At 50.6% G+C, this 16,596-nt stretch overlaps 2 protein-coding genes across 3 annotated transcripts; one reads left to right on the forward strand and one right to left on the reverse strand.

Annotated features, from left to right (window-relative positions):
- Nucleotides 1–3,025, forward strand: Sowaha (sosondowah ankyrin repeat domain family member A; the record flags this gene model as incomplete). The annotated part of the gene is made up of 1 exon (XM_015492585.2): nucleotides 1–3,025. A coding segment is annotated over one exon (1,521 nt), but the record flags the coding sequence as incomplete, so codon positions are not given.
- A 5,059-nt stretch (nucleotides 3,026–8,084) lies between these two features.
- Nucleotides 8,085–16,396, reverse strand: Shroom1 (shroom family member 1). 2 transcript variants are annotated; one of them, XM_015492747.2, is made up of 9 exons: nucleotides 16,242–16,359; nucleotides 15,679–15,895; nucleotides 10,789–11,777; nucleotides 10,649–10,704; nucleotides 10,233–10,502; nucleotides 9,471–10,010; nucleotides 9,252–9,384; nucleotides 8,872–9,144; nucleotides 8,085–8,751 (listed from the first exon to the last, which is right to left on the reverse strand). In XM_015492747.2, the coding sequence occupies exons 2-9, from the start codon at nucleotides 15,794–15,796 to the stop codon at nucleotides 8,419–8,421; spliced, it is 2,712 nt and encodes a 903-aa protein (XP_015348233.1). In that variant the 5' UTR covers nucleotides 15,797–15,895; nucleotides 16,242–16,359; the 3' UTR covers nucleotides 8,085–8,418. The 2 variants fall into 2 exon arrangements, with proteins under 2 accessions (XP_015348233.1, XP_015348234.1); XM_015492748.2 differs by lacking the exon at nucleotides 15,679–15,895 and having other exon boundaries at nucleotides 16,242–16,396.
- Nucleotides 16,397–16,596: the final 200 nt, after the last annotated feature.

Raw genomic sequence — 16,596 nt, forward strand, 5'->3', positions numbered from 1 at the left:
TTCGTCAACGACGTGGCGGTGGTGAAGGAGCTGGACGGCGTCAAGTTCGTGGTGCTGAGGAAGAAGCCTCGGCCTTCGGAGGGACCAGAGCCCCTGGCCCCCTGCATCCCTGGGGCACCAACCCCTCCGTCGAAGGCCACTTCCGTCTCGCTAGGGGAGAACTCTGGCCCTGGAGCTGCGCACTCGGCCTCCGCGCAGCCGTCCATAGAATCACCGGAGGACCTGGCCCCGCCATCAGAGCTCCGGGACACCCCCGGGGATCCGGCCTCTGAACCCACCCAGCCCACTGGGGTGCCGTTGTTAGGCTCGGCCCAGCACCCCGAGGATCCCGCGGACCCCCGGGTTCCAGCCTTTGAGCTAGCTCTGTCCTCAGAGGGATCCTCCGCGGAGGTGGCCTCGCCGGTTAGCACGCCGTCGGAGGAAACCTCTCCCGGCGCAGAGCCACCAGACCTGGAACCTGGACCCCGGGCCGCGAAAGGGCCGCCGCCACCCGCTCCGCGCGCGCCGCCTCCGAAGCCCTGCATGCTGCCGGTACGCTGCGTCCTGGGCCCCGCCACGCTCCGGGTCCGAGCAGAGGAGCAAGGCCTGCGCCGGCAGCTGTCGGAGGAGCCTAGCCCTCGGAGCTCCCCGCTGCTCCTGAGGCGGCTCTCAGTTGAGGAGTCGGGCCTGGGCCTCCACTTGGGACCCGGTCGTTCCCCGCACCTAAGGCGCCTGTCGCGCAGTGGCCCGCGTCTGCTGAGCCCTGACACCGAGGAGATGCCCACCGCGCCGCCGCCGTCCGCCGTGCCCCTGGAGCCTACTGAGCACGAGTGGCTAGTGCGGGCGGCCACTGGCCGCTGGACCCACCAGCTTCACGGGCTGCTACTGCGGGACCGCGGCCTAGCTGCCAAGCGCGACTTTATATCTGGCTTCACGGCCCTACATTGGGCCGCCAAGAGCGGCGACCGTGAGATGGCGCTGCAGCTGGTGGAGGTCGCGCGTCGTGGTGGCGCGCCAATCGACGTGAACGCGCGCTCGCATGGCGGCTACACACCGCTGCACCTAGCCGCTCTGCACGGCCACGAGGACGCCGCTGTGCTGTTGGTGGTGCGTCTGGGTGCTCAAGTGCATGTCCGTGACCACAGCGGACGTCGAGCCTACCAGTATCTGCGTCCTGGCTCCTCTTATGCGGTGCGACGCCTGCTTGGTGACCCAGGCCTGCGAGGAGCGACGGAGCCAGATGCTACCAGTGGTGGAAGTGGTAGCCTTGCTACCCGGCATCCAGTGCAAGTGGCCGCCACGATCCTCAGTTCCACCACCAGCGCGTTTCTGGGTGTCCTGGCCGACGATCTGATGCTCCAGGACCTGGCCCGTGGCTTGAAGAAGTCGAGCTCTTTCAGCAAGTTCTTGGGCGCCTCGCCCATGGCTCCGCATAAAAAGACAAAGATCCGTGGTGGCCTGCCAGCTTTCTCAGAAGTCTCTCGTCGACCCGCACCAGGGCCTTTAGCTGGTTTGGTGCCCAGTCTGCCCCCGGCAACCTGAAGATCCATGGGGCTATGGCCTGGTTGGTCTATCTAGGCTCGCCTCACAGTCTAAGTCTGCCCAAGAATGGGGCTCAACACTTGTTTCCAACTTTGTCCACTGCAGCCTGTTTTATCCTTATGGGCCTGCACTTCCAGCCTCTGTTTGAAACCTGATCTGTCTGATTGAGATCTCAGTGAAAGGCTCCTATGAAGAAACCAGCCTTCAGTCCTGAACTCTGGAGGAGACTTAAAATTTAGGGTCAAAGGTTAAGGGGCAGCAGCTGGTCTGGCCCCTGAATGAGCTAACCAGATGCCTCTGAGTCTACACACTCCCAAGCCAGAACTAGAGCAAGGGTCTCTTTGAATGTTCAAAGATGTTGGGTTATTTGTCAACTTTAAGATATGTAGTGGTTTTGTAATTTGATGCTTTTATTCTGTTTTTAAATTGAAATGAGGTAAAGCAACTTTCATAATAACCTTTTAAAACTATATTTTTCCATTTTTAGGCAAAGAGCTTAGACATTTTCAATCTTTTGCTAAATATTTTGGAATTCCATTTTAAAACAAATAGAATGCTCAAGATCTAAAGGAAATTAGTCCCAACCAAGAAAACTCTTAAAAGTTCATCTACCTCATTTTAGTCAATCATGATTCTGGGGAGTCTTGAACACAGAATAACTATTGTGACCCATATGAATGTAACTAATTGCAGTTGTACTGTGAATGCTAAATATTAAGAAACCAGTGCATCTTGGGAGTAAACATGATTTAACAAAGATAGAAAAGAGACATTTTGGGAATACTTATGGTGAAATGTAAATGTATGTTTGGCACTCAAAGGTGGCTATTCTGATTTGGCATGAATATTTAGTTTTCTTAAATTGTGATCTCTTTGTGAATTATGCCTTAGTGCCACATTTGTGAATCTGTGATTTTCACACCTTGCTAAGCCTTTCAGTGCAATGGGTGAATATTCAAAGGAAAAAAAGTTATAACATCATACCAGAAAAACAACTGATTAAATAGTAATTGATACAATTAAGGAGTAACTCTTTTACTTGAAAATCCTGAATAAGCAAAAAGTATGTGGTATCTATTTTTTAAAAAAAAATTGAAAGTAGACAATTTATTCTAAAATAACATATGTAGAAGAATCTTTGCTCAGTGACATTGAACTGAGAACTTAACTTCTCTGGACCTTTGTTTCAATCGTAAATTGAGAAGGCTTGTAGATATCGCCAAGATTTCCCAGGTTTGGCACAGGATAATTATAAGGGTACATTTTCTATTTCAAAGATGTCAAATCTATTTGCTCAGTCAACTTTTTTATTTCATATCGTGATAATGGTCTGCTTTTGCAAATTATGTTTGCATGTCATTAGTTATATCAAATGATTTTTGTGGCAGAGAGTAGTAGGGCTTTCCCTCTTCTTCAGTATATATCAGTGAGGCCGTTGAAGTTATTTAAGGCAATCATTCATGGAATGTTTTGATTTAAGCAACAAAATAAACAGACAGCATTTTATTCACGTTTTTGTGAGATATACTTCCCTTAAACATTATTCAGCTTTTACTACTGTGTTTTTATTTTCTTTTTACCTACTTTTTTCTTTTCCCCCTCATTCTTCTGCTTCTTTCAAGCATTCTATTACTGAAAGAATTTGGATTTCTCTCCAAACTAAAAGAGTCAACCACACATAGTTACAGTAGCCAAGAACTGTGGATAAATACAGGCCCTGATCTGACCCTTCATACCTTCCTGTGTGGAACTCTAACTAGTCTGCATAAATTATTTTAAAATGCAAATTAAATATTCTGCCTCTTAAGAAAAAAATGTGGGAGGCAATAATTATAGCAATTTTAGTAGCTGAAGATCTAAAAGAATGAAATATTAGAGATTTTCTATGATAAAGAAGAGATTTGATTGAGACAAGATAACAGATTACAGACACAGATATCACTTGCCTTGAGAGACAAAATCTAAACTAACACTAATAATTAATGTTTATTGCATGCTTACATCAGAAAAGTGTTATTTGAATGGCCAAAGGAATCTCTGTGTTTCTAAAGAGTGTCCAAGCAAAATAAAACATTTGGCAAGAGTTAAGGATTGGTAAACCTAAAACTCAGGTGTTAGAAAACCACTGTTATTTTATTTCAGACCAGGACATTCTGAAATTATAAAGTAAGTCAGTAGAAAATATATACAGAGAGAGAGAGATTTCAAGAACCATATATTCATATATTTAATAATTTTTTAAAAAGAACCATATATTGCCCAGCAATAGGCTCTCCTCTAGAAGGGCATTCCCAAAAATGAACTGTTAAGGCTATTTAGGTGGTAAAATTGTCACAGAGAGGATAATGACTCCTTTTAATGGGAGAGAAGTTAATCGATGATATTGAGGTGCATGAGTCATATCCATAGCAAACTTTCTAATAAATTTTTACATTTCCCATATGGAGATTAAGGTATTCTTGAGCAAGTCTCGTTCTCCTAATGGAGATCTAGGGTAGGGATAATACATACAATATAAGCCATGTACATTAAGCAAGCGCCAGGCACAACTCTAAATATTTACTCAAACCTTACAAGGAATATACTTAATATCTTGATTTTAAAATGAGGGAACTGAAACTTTTAGTAACTTGTTAGGGCCTCACAGCTAGTAATGACAGAGTTAGGGTGGCATCCCTGTGTTCTTTTCCATTACCCTGTCCTGTCTAGAAGCAGGGTGGTCTCTCAGCCCCTTCCTCACTTAGTGACCTTAAGCAAGTCACCCAATTCTCCAAGCTCACATCTCCTTCCTCTGTGGGACTTATGATGCAGTACCTATTCTAATGGGCTGTGGGGAGGGAGGAACTTATGGAATAAGTAAGGCTTTTCCTGAATTCCATTGCCAACTGGAGATATTACAAGGGTACTGAGTTGGTTCCACAGTGTACATGCCTATATTCCAAAACTATATAGCACTGGTTTATGGATTTACTCAATATGATCACCATTTTTTTTACCATGTCAGTATTTGCATACATAAATTAATTCACTGAACCAGGAAAAAACATATTCCCACAAAAGGGAAATTATCCTGTTCTGTAAATAATATCATTTTAGTTAAAATAGAAGCATCAGGGCTGGGGTTGTAGCTCAGTGGTAGAGTGCTTGCCTAGCACATGTGAAGCACTGGGTTGATCCTCAGCACCACATATAAGTAAAAGCTAAAAACATAGAAACAATTGTCTTTCTTAGCCCATACTGCTCTAGCAACCAACCTATGACACCTAAACTGTTGCCCAGGATGGAGGGGGGTGTGAAACCCCTGAACACGGGGTTATAAATCTAGACCCACCCAGGATCCATATTCTCCCCATTTTTTACTTTTACCTGAAGAAACTCTGTGACCATTGAAAATGGTTTCATAAATAGATTCTCTATGGCTCTGCAGATAGCCTTTTGCCTTGAACTGGCCTAACTCCTCTGCACTTGACTCTAGGAAGCCGGGGTAGCCGAATGCGTGCCTACCTGCAAGAGGAGAGAAGGGAGAATGAAATGCAGACCTCTCCCACATAGGAAAAAAAATCCTGCTACTGGGGAGTGCGTGTTCATTTAAATATCTAAGACAACAGACAAGTGCTTTTTGTGACCTTTTAAGAGCAGCGAGGCTATAACAGTAACACTACGGGGCCTGGAGGAGGATTTCCTCATAGCAAGTACCCCTCTGCCTCCCCACGTCCCCAAATTCCCCTTTCACCTCTTCTCTTTAAAGTCCTCAACTACATTTGACCTAACTTTGCTCTTAAGCTTCTGATTTACATCTGAATGAACAGCACGGCAATTTGTTCCAGAGAGGATCCCTGAGGTTTACGCCAGTCGCTCAGGGAGGTACTTTGTGTGCCGAGCAGGATGTACAAGACAGATTGCTCACTGGTTTGGAGCACCGCGGAACACTGCTTCCCCATTCTGCTTCCAATTTACAGTCTGAAGGTAAAAAGTACACTAATTAAATCCTTATTAGGAGGAGCAGCGGGGGCGGTGCGAGGCGAGCAGGGGAGGCGGCCGCGGGGCTGCCTGTTGCCGGGCAACCACTCCAGCAGAAGCCAAAGCTCCTTCAAGGCCTCAGGGCACCGTCTCAGGCAACCAGGGGTAGGAGGCGACCAGGAGTCACGGACGCGGGCGGCTAAAGGAGTGGGGCGGCAGAAACCCCAGTTGCAACTCGTGCAACACTCTTTTCCACCCTGGGAATCTGTGCAAGGCCTATTGTAATACCGAAGCTCAGGATCGACACCCCCGGCTTTCCTCCCCTGCACTTCTCGTTAGCCGAGCACTTTCCAGCAGAGACCTTGTGGCAAAGGAGAGCCAGCCAGCCTTTCCCTGCTTAGCTAGCCAGAATTTCCTTCTGACAGAAGCAAAGGCTCAGCTCCAGTTTTCAGGCCCAGCAGGGCCACTGCTCTGCAGGACATGGCAAAGTCCTAGTGGCTTGACCAGAGTTTGCTAGCTGGAGAGGCTGCGGGTGATAACGGTGGGGAGTAGCTTTCACCTTAAAGAGAACAGTGCCCTCTGCTGGCAGTGTCTTGGAGGGTCAATTCACCGGACTTCAGGTCCCCCAAAAGTCTTGAGGTCTGTGTTGGCAATACAAAACAAAACATCTCTGAACAACTCATTCTTGCTCTCTGAAGAAATAACAGATGGAAGTGAGGAAAATCGGCAGGAAGGACAGGCAAGACAGAAGGACCAGAGCAGAAAGAGTGGCCCTACTCTTGAGCTAGCAGGATTGAGCACAGAAGCTTCATATTCCCTCATGGAAAGACCAGCACAGAACTAAAGTTCAGTTTCATCGAAAGATGGCAGATGCCCCTACCTCCATACCCATGCGCTCAATGCCTGACCCAGGCTGGAAGTGCTTTGTCTGAAACATACAATTCCCATTGGCCTAATAGACAACAGCGCTTAAATGTGTTTCTAAGAATACCATAATGGGAGAATGCAATGGAGAACTATACAGGACAAAAAGGAAGAAATTAGTAGCTTCCGTCTATAATGCAGACTTGCTCAGCTGAGGACCTTGGAACTGAGACCCCCGCCCACAGTGTTCAAAGGAGAGAAGCAAAGCATAATGTTAGAACCCGCAATGGCCTCAGCAGGAGCTCCATATGTTTTTTATAAGGAGGTACAATGTGAGCATTGTTCTGTGCTCAATAGCACGACTGTTATAACTAATGCTTTTGGTATGAATACAACCATTTAAAATTCCCAACCAGTTGCACTTAGTGACAATACACATCAGAAAAAAAGCTCAGAAGCAGAGATTTCTCACTTTAGGGTCAGTAGGCTTTAAATACACACTCATATGCCTTTTAATGTGCCCAACTTCCAAAAATATCCTTAACCTTTGCAGAATAATATTCTTGTCTCTGGTGTTTGCAGCTACAATACTGAAACATTTTCATATGCACAACTGCAAACCTGATTCTATGTACATAGAGCTGATGCACAACTGGTGGGGGACTTTGTTCTATGTTTCATACCACCTCAGCCCACCCCCAGATAATTCTCTTTGGTGTACAACTGCAGCTGCCTTTCCAGGCGAGGCGCTCTGTCCCTGCATGGAGGGTCTACAGATCCCACTCCTCCCTTTCAATTTCTATCCTCAACTACCCTCATTGCCCTGGCTAACTCAGTGGGGGCCTCTGAAAAAGAACTGAATAAGCTCAGTTTTGTTTATTGAGGTGGAGTCTCACTATGTTGCCCAAACTGGTCTTGAATTCATGGTCTCAAGCAAATATTCTCATTTCAACCTCCCAAGTGCTGGTTCTAAAGATGTGGACCATGGTGCCCAGCTCCAAGTTTTGAACTGGAAGAGGAAAATTGATTCTGAGTCTTGGGATGAATGTTCCCAAATATCCAAGTGTACTGAGCATTCATAAAGGATTTTAGGCAGCAAAGATCTTTACCCATGTTCAATTTGGGGGAATTCCCTCTTCCTTGAATCTTAAAAGGAGATAGTACTCCAACTTCCATACTGAAGTTGAGAGGGTCTGGTTAAAACCAGCTAAGGAGACCTGGACTCAGCTGATCAGACCTAGGCTTTTGTGATAGTGATGCAGTCAACATAATAGCTAATTACTGTAATGGCAGTGGTATTTAGAGCCCCATGTCTACCTGGCTCTTTTTACTTTCAATCCTGGTTATCCAGTCTTCCTAGACATTGCCAGACCTGATATTCTGCCAAGTCCCTCTTCTGCTCTGGTCAGCCAGGATGGGGCCTCTAGGTATTAGGATTGAACCCAGGGCCTTGAGCCTTAAGCATGCTAAGCAAGCACTCTACCACTGAGCTACCACCTCAGCCCTTTTTAAACTTTCATCTTGAGACATAAATTGCCGGAATGGCCTTGAACTGTGATCTTCCTGCCTCATCCTACTGAGTAGCTGGGATTATAGCGGTGGGCCTACTCCACTCCCTGGTGGCTGCATTTTGTAAACAAGACCCCTTCCTTTTCCTCTTCTTTCCATTTGTGTGCAGGATGGACACACGTACACGTGCGTGCGCGCACACACACACACACACACACACACATACACACTTCTATTAGAAACTTTTATTGAAAAAATAAGGCCATTTTGTATCTCAAGTAGAAGTGCTCCTCAGACTTGTCTCCTCTTTCTTCAACCAGTACTAACAAAGCCCCTCTTTCATCATAAAAATGGGGGATACTGCCATTTTTAAGGTTCTTAAGTTAATCCCCAAATAACCCACCAGACATGGGTAAGGTCACATGAGAATACCAGGAAGGAGTAGCCTGGGAAAACAACCAGCCTGGGTCTTCTCTGGCTTCCTCAAGGGAAAGCACCCAATAAGCCAGCATGGCCCCAGTTGTGTGGGTGAGGTGGGGCAGTGCCCCATCCTGCCACCTGTAACTAGATAGAGGGAGGAAGGAAGGGTGGTTTATCCCGAGGGCAGGTCTCTGGGGGCCAGGATGGCCTGGGAGAGACGGGACGAAGGCCAAGGTTGCTCCCAAGGGCGTCTAGTTGGTTCTGAAAGAGCTGGACATGTTCCTCCAGGTAGCGCTGCTGGGCCAGAACGGTGGCCTTGCCCACCAGCAGCTCACTGTAGGAGCACAACTCCTCTGCAGACAGTGCCCTCGCCAGCACCTCGCGCAGGGCCCGCTCACGTCGTGCCACATGCTCCTTCAGCTCCTTGGCATCTTCCTGCTGCCGTTGCAGAAGCCCAAGTCGCTGCAACAGAGAGTCCTAGAGCCACAGGGAGAGAATGCTGTGACAGCAGTGAGGCACCGCTGATCCCGGGATGGTTTCAGCCAGAGACAAAAATGCCTCCCCACCCAATTCTCCCCCAGCCTGAACCCCCTTTACCCGCTCATCAGGGTCACCATCTGGGCCCATCCGGGCTAAGGCATGGTGCACACGGGCCAGGCGACTGCCGAGTAGCAGCAGGAGGCCAAGGACACGCTCCAGGTCAGCCAAGAACCGGCTGAACTGCTCCAGTTCCCGGGGTGCACAGGCCTGGCCCACTGCAGATTCCAGAGCCACCCTGCGTCTGGTCCATTCTTGGGCAGCACCTCGCAGCCGCTCCTCCTGGATGTGAAGGTCCTGCAGCATCTCTTGGAGAAGGCCGGCTAGCTCCACCTACAGGGAGGGGCTGGGTACTCAAGGCCAGGGCTGGGCCTCTGTCTTCCCAGCCCAGACACTGGACTCTTGCCCCACCCAGTGTCCACCAACCTCTCCACACTCACTTTCTTAGCCTGGATGCTGTTGTTTGATGTTTGGGCACTAGGACAGTCAGGCACAGGACAGGAGGGAGAGTTTTCAGGCCTTGTCATCTCCTGAGAAGTTGGCAGGAGCTGGGTAAAGTTGAATTGATAGGACCTGGGGACAAAGTTAGAATTCCCTGGGTTGTCCTGTCCCAGACTGTGGAAGCTTAGAATCCTGAGCCCCTGGTGCCTCTCACTCACCCTGGCTCAGAAGTACCAGGACCCTCTTCTCCAGCTTCACCACAGCCTGGCTTCATTGCAGCCCAGACTTCTGCTAAAGGAATCAGCCCATCCAGCAGGCCCAGGGGTGGCTCTGGGCATGGCTGGGAGGTAAGAGTGTCACTTAGAGAGGGATCCAGTCTGGCCAGCTCCTGAACCAGCTCCTCAAGACGTTGACATGGCCATGTTGGCTTGGAACCAGGCTGTCCAGTACCCCAGGCCAGGGAAGTATGGTGAGGGGACCCTAGTTTATCATTGCCTGAAGGTCCCAGGGCATCAACTGCAGGGTGGTCAGTGGTAAGCAGTCCACTGGTATCAATGATTGAGATGTCACCATTTGCAGTCCCAAGGGGGATATAGCTTGTGGGCCTGCAGATACCCACAGAACCATTCATCTCCTGCCAGCAGTCACCTGCCCCTGCAGTCCCCGGACATTCATGCAGGGTGCACTCTGGGGAGACTGAAGCCTGGCCAGCCCTTTGGCCCAAGCCAGTTCCACACTGCTGGTCAGAGGCATGGACACTGGAAACAGAAAAGACACCGAATCAAAAAAAAAACAAAAAAAAAAAACATCTCTGACTGAGGCCAGAGTGATCTTCAAGGGATGCCTTCCCCCACCCCCACCCCAACTACCTGGCCTTCCAGGATCCAGCTAGGAGAAGGTTCCCTGCCCCTCTAGCATTTCTAGAGGTTTATGTGTGAGGGAGAGTGTCTCACTCTGCTTGGAAGCAAGAAGGAATTCACCTGATTGGAAACTCCTGGGGAACATGGGAGTCTGGAAGTGATCTCATTCCAACATGCAGGGTTTCTTCCAGGAACACTTCATCATCAGGAAGGGAGGGAAGGAGGGCATATGGAGACTCCATGCAGATCTCTGAGACCTCCTGCTCACACTTGGCAGGGCTGCTCTGGGGGTCCTCTGCAGGATGCACCAGTGCAGCTTCCTTCTGAGTCAAGAATCTGGAGGCAGGGATCCCACACTGACCACAGTGACCAGGAAGGAAAGTCTTCGTGCTGCACCAAGGAAACAGAAAAGTGTGCAGTTTGCAAGACAGAAGGCTCAAAATGAGGGTTGGTTGGAGGGGCTGGCAGGGTCCTTTCTTAAGCAAGAGCTGTGAAAGCAGCCTCCCACAACTTCCAGAGTGGTCCATGTGTCTCACCTGGAAAGTTTGGTCTGAAACAGCAGTCTGGGGTTTTCTGCTGCTTGGGAAACAGCCTGGAAAGGTGAGTAGGTGACTGAAATGTGGCCATCTCCCACATGCTCCCCTCCACCACAAGCCTGCATCCTCTATCTCCATACCTGGACAGGGGCCACGGCCCCTCCTGGACCTTTCCAGGGGCCCAAGACCTCTCCTGAAGGGCTCTGACTCCGACTGGCAGGCCTACAGCCATTGCCGAGCTTCGTGGACCCGGAGTTCAGCTCCGCTGTGCTTTGGGGTTGGGCCTCAGCCTGCGCCCAGCACTGCAACCCTTTGACCTCAGCCTGCAACTCCCGGGGCTCAGGACTGTTGAGGCCAGAGCTGGAGCAGGCCAAGCTCAAGCACTCCCCCGCCAGCCCACCACCCCGACCCATGCAATCCAACTTTCCTGGCTCTGAGAAGCACCATTTCCGCTGCTGATTGGCGAGGCGCCCCGGACCAGTGGATCCTGGCGCTGGAGCTCCGGAGCACGTGGGTCCTACCTCCCCGCCCGGGTGGCTAAGCGAGGAGGAGCGCGGGTGCGCAATGGGGGATCGCGCGGGGACAGCTGGTCGCAGGCGGGTGGGCAGGCTCATGCGGAGCTCCTTGCGCTGGAAGGATGTCTCCCGGAGCACTCGCCGCTGCGCGCCCTGCAATCGCTGGCGGTAGGCCGCCCAGGAAGCTGGTGGGCTGGGTGGCTCGGCGGCCCGCGCCCCGGCCTCAGCCTCTGCAGCCTGCGCGTATAGCAGCGGGGTTGCCTGTCTGCTGAGTGGCCCCGGGGTTCCCTGGGCCTCTGGGGGCCATGGCTCACAGCACGCAGCAACAGCTGGCCGAGGCCGCTGCGTGGTGGGAGGATCTGCATCAGGGGGGGCTGGGGCCGGGCCGCCCCAAACCACGCGCACGTATTCCCAGTCGAGGTAAGGGTGGAGATCCGCGCGAGGCGACGGCGTGCGTGCCTCAGGGGCCGAGAAAGAACCGTAGGCCGAGTCGGCGTGAGTGGACAGCCGCCGTAAGTCTAGGCTTGGTGTGGATGAGGCTGGGGAGGCGCTGTCGTCCCTGGGACCCAGGGCTTCCATGGCTGTGCAGAAGGAGCAGGCTGGTTCCGTGGATCCTAGAAATACAAGTGGGGTGGTGTTCCAAGTAAAGACTAGGACAGACTGCTGGCCCTTCACCGCGGAGAGCCAGAGGCTTACACGTCCCCTCTGGTCACATGGCCCATAGGATGACATTATTATGGCAGAGTAACCTTGGGGTCAAGGATGGCATGGGCAGTAAGACCAGTCCCAGAGAGCTGCTCTGGAAGTTGAGGGCCTCTGCTCAGGGAAAGCGATTGGCACTTAGTCCATTCCCTGCTAGGACTCCCAGTGGAGGCCTCTACCCTGCTACCTCCTGCAGCGCTGAGAACATACTTGTGCACCAACCCCAACCTATTTCACCCAGGCTGCTTCCTGGCCACTCCGTTAGCTTCTCCATGTGATCTCTGCCGGATAAAACAATGCTGAAAATGTTCTCAGATCACAGAGGGCAGGGGCAACATCACAGCCTCTCTCCCTGCTTCTGTGCATATTCTTATATTCTGGGTCTTCATATAAATATTCATCTTGATCCTCACCACTATCTGCATTTTACAGATGAGGACCTTGAGGTTCTGAGGGGAAATGATTTGTCCAAGGGCACACAGCTGGTAAGTGGCAGAGCCCTGGCTGAAATCTGGGCATGCCTCCAAGCTCACTGCAACCAGAATCCATTTCCTAGAGGCAAACCTTGCTGAAAATCGGTTTATCATGCCCTTTCCCCCAACAAAGCTCAAACTTCACATGGGAAATATTGCCTCCCCACAAACTACTGGCAGATTCCAGAATATACTATTTCTGAGATACTGACTTTTGTCTGAGAATGACTAACTGACTCCCACCTCTTGCCCTGATTTTCTTGCTTCCTCTAATTGAAAGCTTAGAGGTCTCCTTGTATTTTGTGATGCCTACAGTCCTGAGTTTCCACAGCATTCACCATCCTGCAATATAATTATTAGCTTACCATTCCCTTCACCATTCCCACCCCTGAGCTTCCTGAGGACAGGCCCTGCCCTTATTCATCACTCAGTGCCTGACACAGTGCCTAGCATGCAGTCAATGTTAAATAAATATTTGTTGAATGGCAGGGGAAGGAACAGATTTTCAGGGAAAAGATGTAGGGGTGGCCTTGGTTGAAAAGAAGAGGGCTTTTTGGCTTTTGCCCACCCTTCTCGCCTTTCTGACAGTCTTTTCTGGAGAAGCAACAGAATGGGTGAGGCGCTTGTCACTATAGACCCTGACCAGCCAGGTTACTTATCTATTATTAGAAACAAACAGAGTGGGTAGACACAGTAGGAGTGGCTGGAAATCATACCTCCCCAGTGCTGGGAGAGGGAGCAAAGGGAAGAGGTGGATGTGTGTGCCTGCGTCAGGGTGACTTTTTTGTTGGTTTGGTTTGTTGGTTGGTTGGTACAGGGGATTGAACTCAGGGGCGCTTAAACCACTGAGTCATATCTCCTGCATGTTTTTACATTTTACTTTGAGATAGGGTCCAGCTAAGTTACTTAGGGCCTTGCTAAGTTGCTAAGGCTGGCTTTGAACTTTCGATCCTCCTGCCTCAGCCTCCCGAGTCACTGGGATTATAGGCGTGCACCCCTGTGCCCAGCTGATAGTAGCTTTGAGGCTTGGCAACCTGGGGCTCCCAATAACCTAGGAGGGGAGCTTATCTTTCCTAAGATGCTTGGTGGAGAGTATAGAAAGATTATGGTGATCCACAACTGAGGTGGAATAGAAAAGCAGGCTTTTTTGAGCATCCCAGAAACTATTTGTAATTCAGAGTCACCTTCCACCCACCACCTTGAGACCCAGGATACTACAGATTGCTGGTGAGGACAGGTAGTGGGGTTAGTGGTGGGAGGATAGGGGAGAGAATGTTGCAACATCCCTAGTGAGGGCTTTCAGCAGACCTGGAGCTCACAACATCTGATGTCATCTGCCTGGGGGCATCTCCCTGACCACTAACCCCAGCCCTGCAGATTGGTCCACATATTCTGGTTTGGGAACATGTTTTGCAAAATGTTTCTACTCTCTAAACAAGAATCTACTCTTGAGTAAAGCTCCTAGGAAAACAATTGCCTCCTCTAGGAAGTCTACTCTTGACCTCAAACATCAGCTCTCTCTCTTCATAGTCCTTCTAAGCCCAGTTCATGGGCTAGCTCATGCCACCCATTCCTGCCTATGTTGGCTGCAAAAGGCAGGGGTGACCAAATACAAAGATACTTTCTCAAAAGAGGTCATGAAAATCACCAGGTGTGGTGGCACCTGTAATCCTGGCTGCTCAGGAGGCTGAGGCAGGAGGATTTTAAGTTTGAGGTCAGAGTGCTGGCCTACTTAATGAGGCTGGGGGTGCAATAGGGGTGGCTGAGACAGGAGTATCACAAGTTTGAAGTCAGCCTCAGCAAATTAGTGAGATCCTGCCTCAAAATAAAAAAAAAAAAGTGTGTGTGTGGGGGAGACTAAAGATGTATCTCAGTGGTAAAGTAACCCTGGACTAAATCCCAAGTAACCTCCCTTTACCCTCCCCCTAAAAAAATGACTGGGGGTGTAGTTCAGTGATCCTGGGTTCAATCCCCAATATGGAAAAATAAGCCATGAAAATATATCTTTTTTGAAGTTACTGTGTAAACAAAAGATTCTGAATTCATCAGATAAAAAGAATTGGAATGGACAATAAAACATGTGTATACTTGTCTGTTTCTTATGGATCCTAACTTGTCTCGAGGATGTTTTTGCATTGATAGCCCCAGTAGGTTAATGTCCACACAGGATGTTCACATCAGCCCTTTTGCAGAACCAGCTATATCACCACAGCCCAGCTGCTTTGGTGTGTGTTTGGGACCTTCAGCATAGGAGCAAGGAGTTTCACACTCATCTGGTTGCATACAAGAAGCCTCTTACAGTCCAGCCAGTCCCTGTGGCTGGACAGGGAAGCCATATCCTAGAAGTCCCAGCCTCAGCATTAGTGTCAGTTGTGGGCTGGGCAGCACAGACTGTGCCTCTTGCTGAACTGAAGCCCAGAGGCTTCATTTTACCAAGCCCCACTAGAGCAAGGGGAGAGCATGAAATCCCTGCTAGGAAACCACCAGATAAGGGCCTGGGAGTAGGGAAACATTCCATAAGAACATTCCATTCATCTAAATGAAGGAGCAAGAGAGGAAGAGAAGACAAATATGGGTTCAGGGTTCAGAGTGAGAGGTCTAGGGGATGGAGGTGCCAGTCTGAAAGGAGGAAACTAGGGTTGAGGACTGGCCAAGGGGTCCAGTGCTCATTTAGTCTGGGGTCTTTAGGCCTTTCCATGTCTGTGGCAAGTCTGGCCACAGTTGGAATGTGGGTCTGGACCTCTGCAAAGAGGGTAGGACAGACAAACCCAGGATTTTACAGGATGTTGGAGAAATCGATGAAGACAGTTTCCTGTGGATAAAAATCACACCAAAGCAATGGGAGCAAATATAGGTAAACTCACCAGAGAGGTACAAGAGAACCCCAAATGCAACAAATCATCAGAATTAAATCGTCCCTTTATCAAAGGCCACTTCCCATCTGATCTGTCTGTGATACGTTGCCCAAGCCACCCTTTTGTGTTGGTATTCCTTCAGGACGGGACTCAATGTGGGGAAGCTGGATGCATAACGATCTCCTTGCAAGACGGGTTCCGAGGTTCAGGACTATGTCTTGAATCCCAGCATCCCCAGGCTAGGTCTGACTGGCTGGGAGTTCTGGCAAATTCTGTGGCTCTCCCAGCCTCACCATGCAGACAGAACACCCCACGCAGTATCTGCGCTGCTGGTTTTCAGACTCGCTGCTGGTTTTCAGACTCGGTGGTCTCTTCAGCCCAATCGTAGAGTCTCCAGAAACCCTAGCTCCCTTCTTTGAGCAGGAAATGCAGGTTGCTGGTGGCTCTTGGGGAGGGGCGGCTGTGGCTGTGGATGGACCACATACCTGCTGCTTCAAGATCTGGGACATGTGAGACAGCAGAGAGGCGCAGGCTCTGGCGACCGCAGAGGGCGGCAGAGTCACGCCGAGCCGCGGGAGAGTGGATGGCCGTCGACCAGAGCATTTCTCGGCCTTTCCTGTGGGGTCCACAGCTGCGAAGTAGGGCTCAGATCGCGGACAGGGGGACGGCAAGTTCTGGGGCAGGAGGGACCCGTTTCTCCAGCTGCTCCGCAACCGTAAAGCAGCAACAGGGGGTCGCAGAGTAAGTCTCCACGGTGTGCTTTGGTCACACACAGCGCCCCCAAGAGCTCCTCCAGCTGGGTGGGTCTGTCCCCTCCCAGACCCTGGCAAAAGGTAAAGGTGCGCAGGGGCCTGACTCCACTCGCGTAACCAGACTGGACTCCCAGTAGGACCCCTCCCGACAGATCGACACACCGGCTGTTCCCAACCCTGCAGCCACCACCACTGCCGCCACCGCCCCTCTTAAACTCCCCAGCCTCCTCCTCGCAGGAAGGAGACCCAAGGATCCCGCCACCCTCCCCTCCCTACTCCCCGGCCCCGCCGCTTACTTGAGGCTCCAGCCTGAGACTCTCTCCTGGGCGCCCGCGGCCGCGCGGTGACATCAGAGCCCTGGCTCGCGCTCCCCGACCCCACCTCCAAGCTCTGGCCGCAGCCACAGGGGAGGCGCCACCTCCGGCCAAGAGGGGCGGGAGCGAGGAGTCGGGCGCTGCCCCCGGAGCCACCGCCCCTTCCCAGTGTCTGCTAGTAAGCCTAGTCCAGGGCCAAAAAAGTGGACAATTTGTTCCCCCACAGTGCTCAGGCATAAGGTAAAGACCGGGAGCATAAGGTAAAGGGCGACCACAGCAACAGCCGCCCATTTTTAGTGCGGCTGGCCGGACAAACCATAAGCATCCCACAGTCCCT

The sequence above is a fragment of the Marmota marmota genome, unplaced genomic scaffold (assembly GCF_001458135.2).
Source record: "Marmota marmota marmota unplaced genomic scaffold, marMar, whole genome shotgun sequence".
NCBI lineage: Eukaryota > Metazoa > Chordata > Mammalia > Rodentia > Sciuridae > Marmota > Marmota marmota.

Excerpts from the sequence above, each read along its gene's own strand:
- Shroom1 (XM_015492747.2), bottom strand. The coding sequence starts at position 15,796 with ATGCTCTGGTCGACGGCCATCCACTCTCCCGCGGCTCGGCGTGACTCT. Across the intron at positions 11,778-15,678 it reads CCCAGATCTTGAAGCAGCAG|GATCCACGGAACCAGCCTGC; the intron begins GTATGTGGTCCA and ends TTGTATTTCTAG. Across the intron at positions 8,752-8,871 it reads ATGGTGACCCTGATGAGCGG|GACTCTCTGTTGCAGCGACT; the intron begins GTAAAGGGGGTT and ends CTGTGGCTCTAG.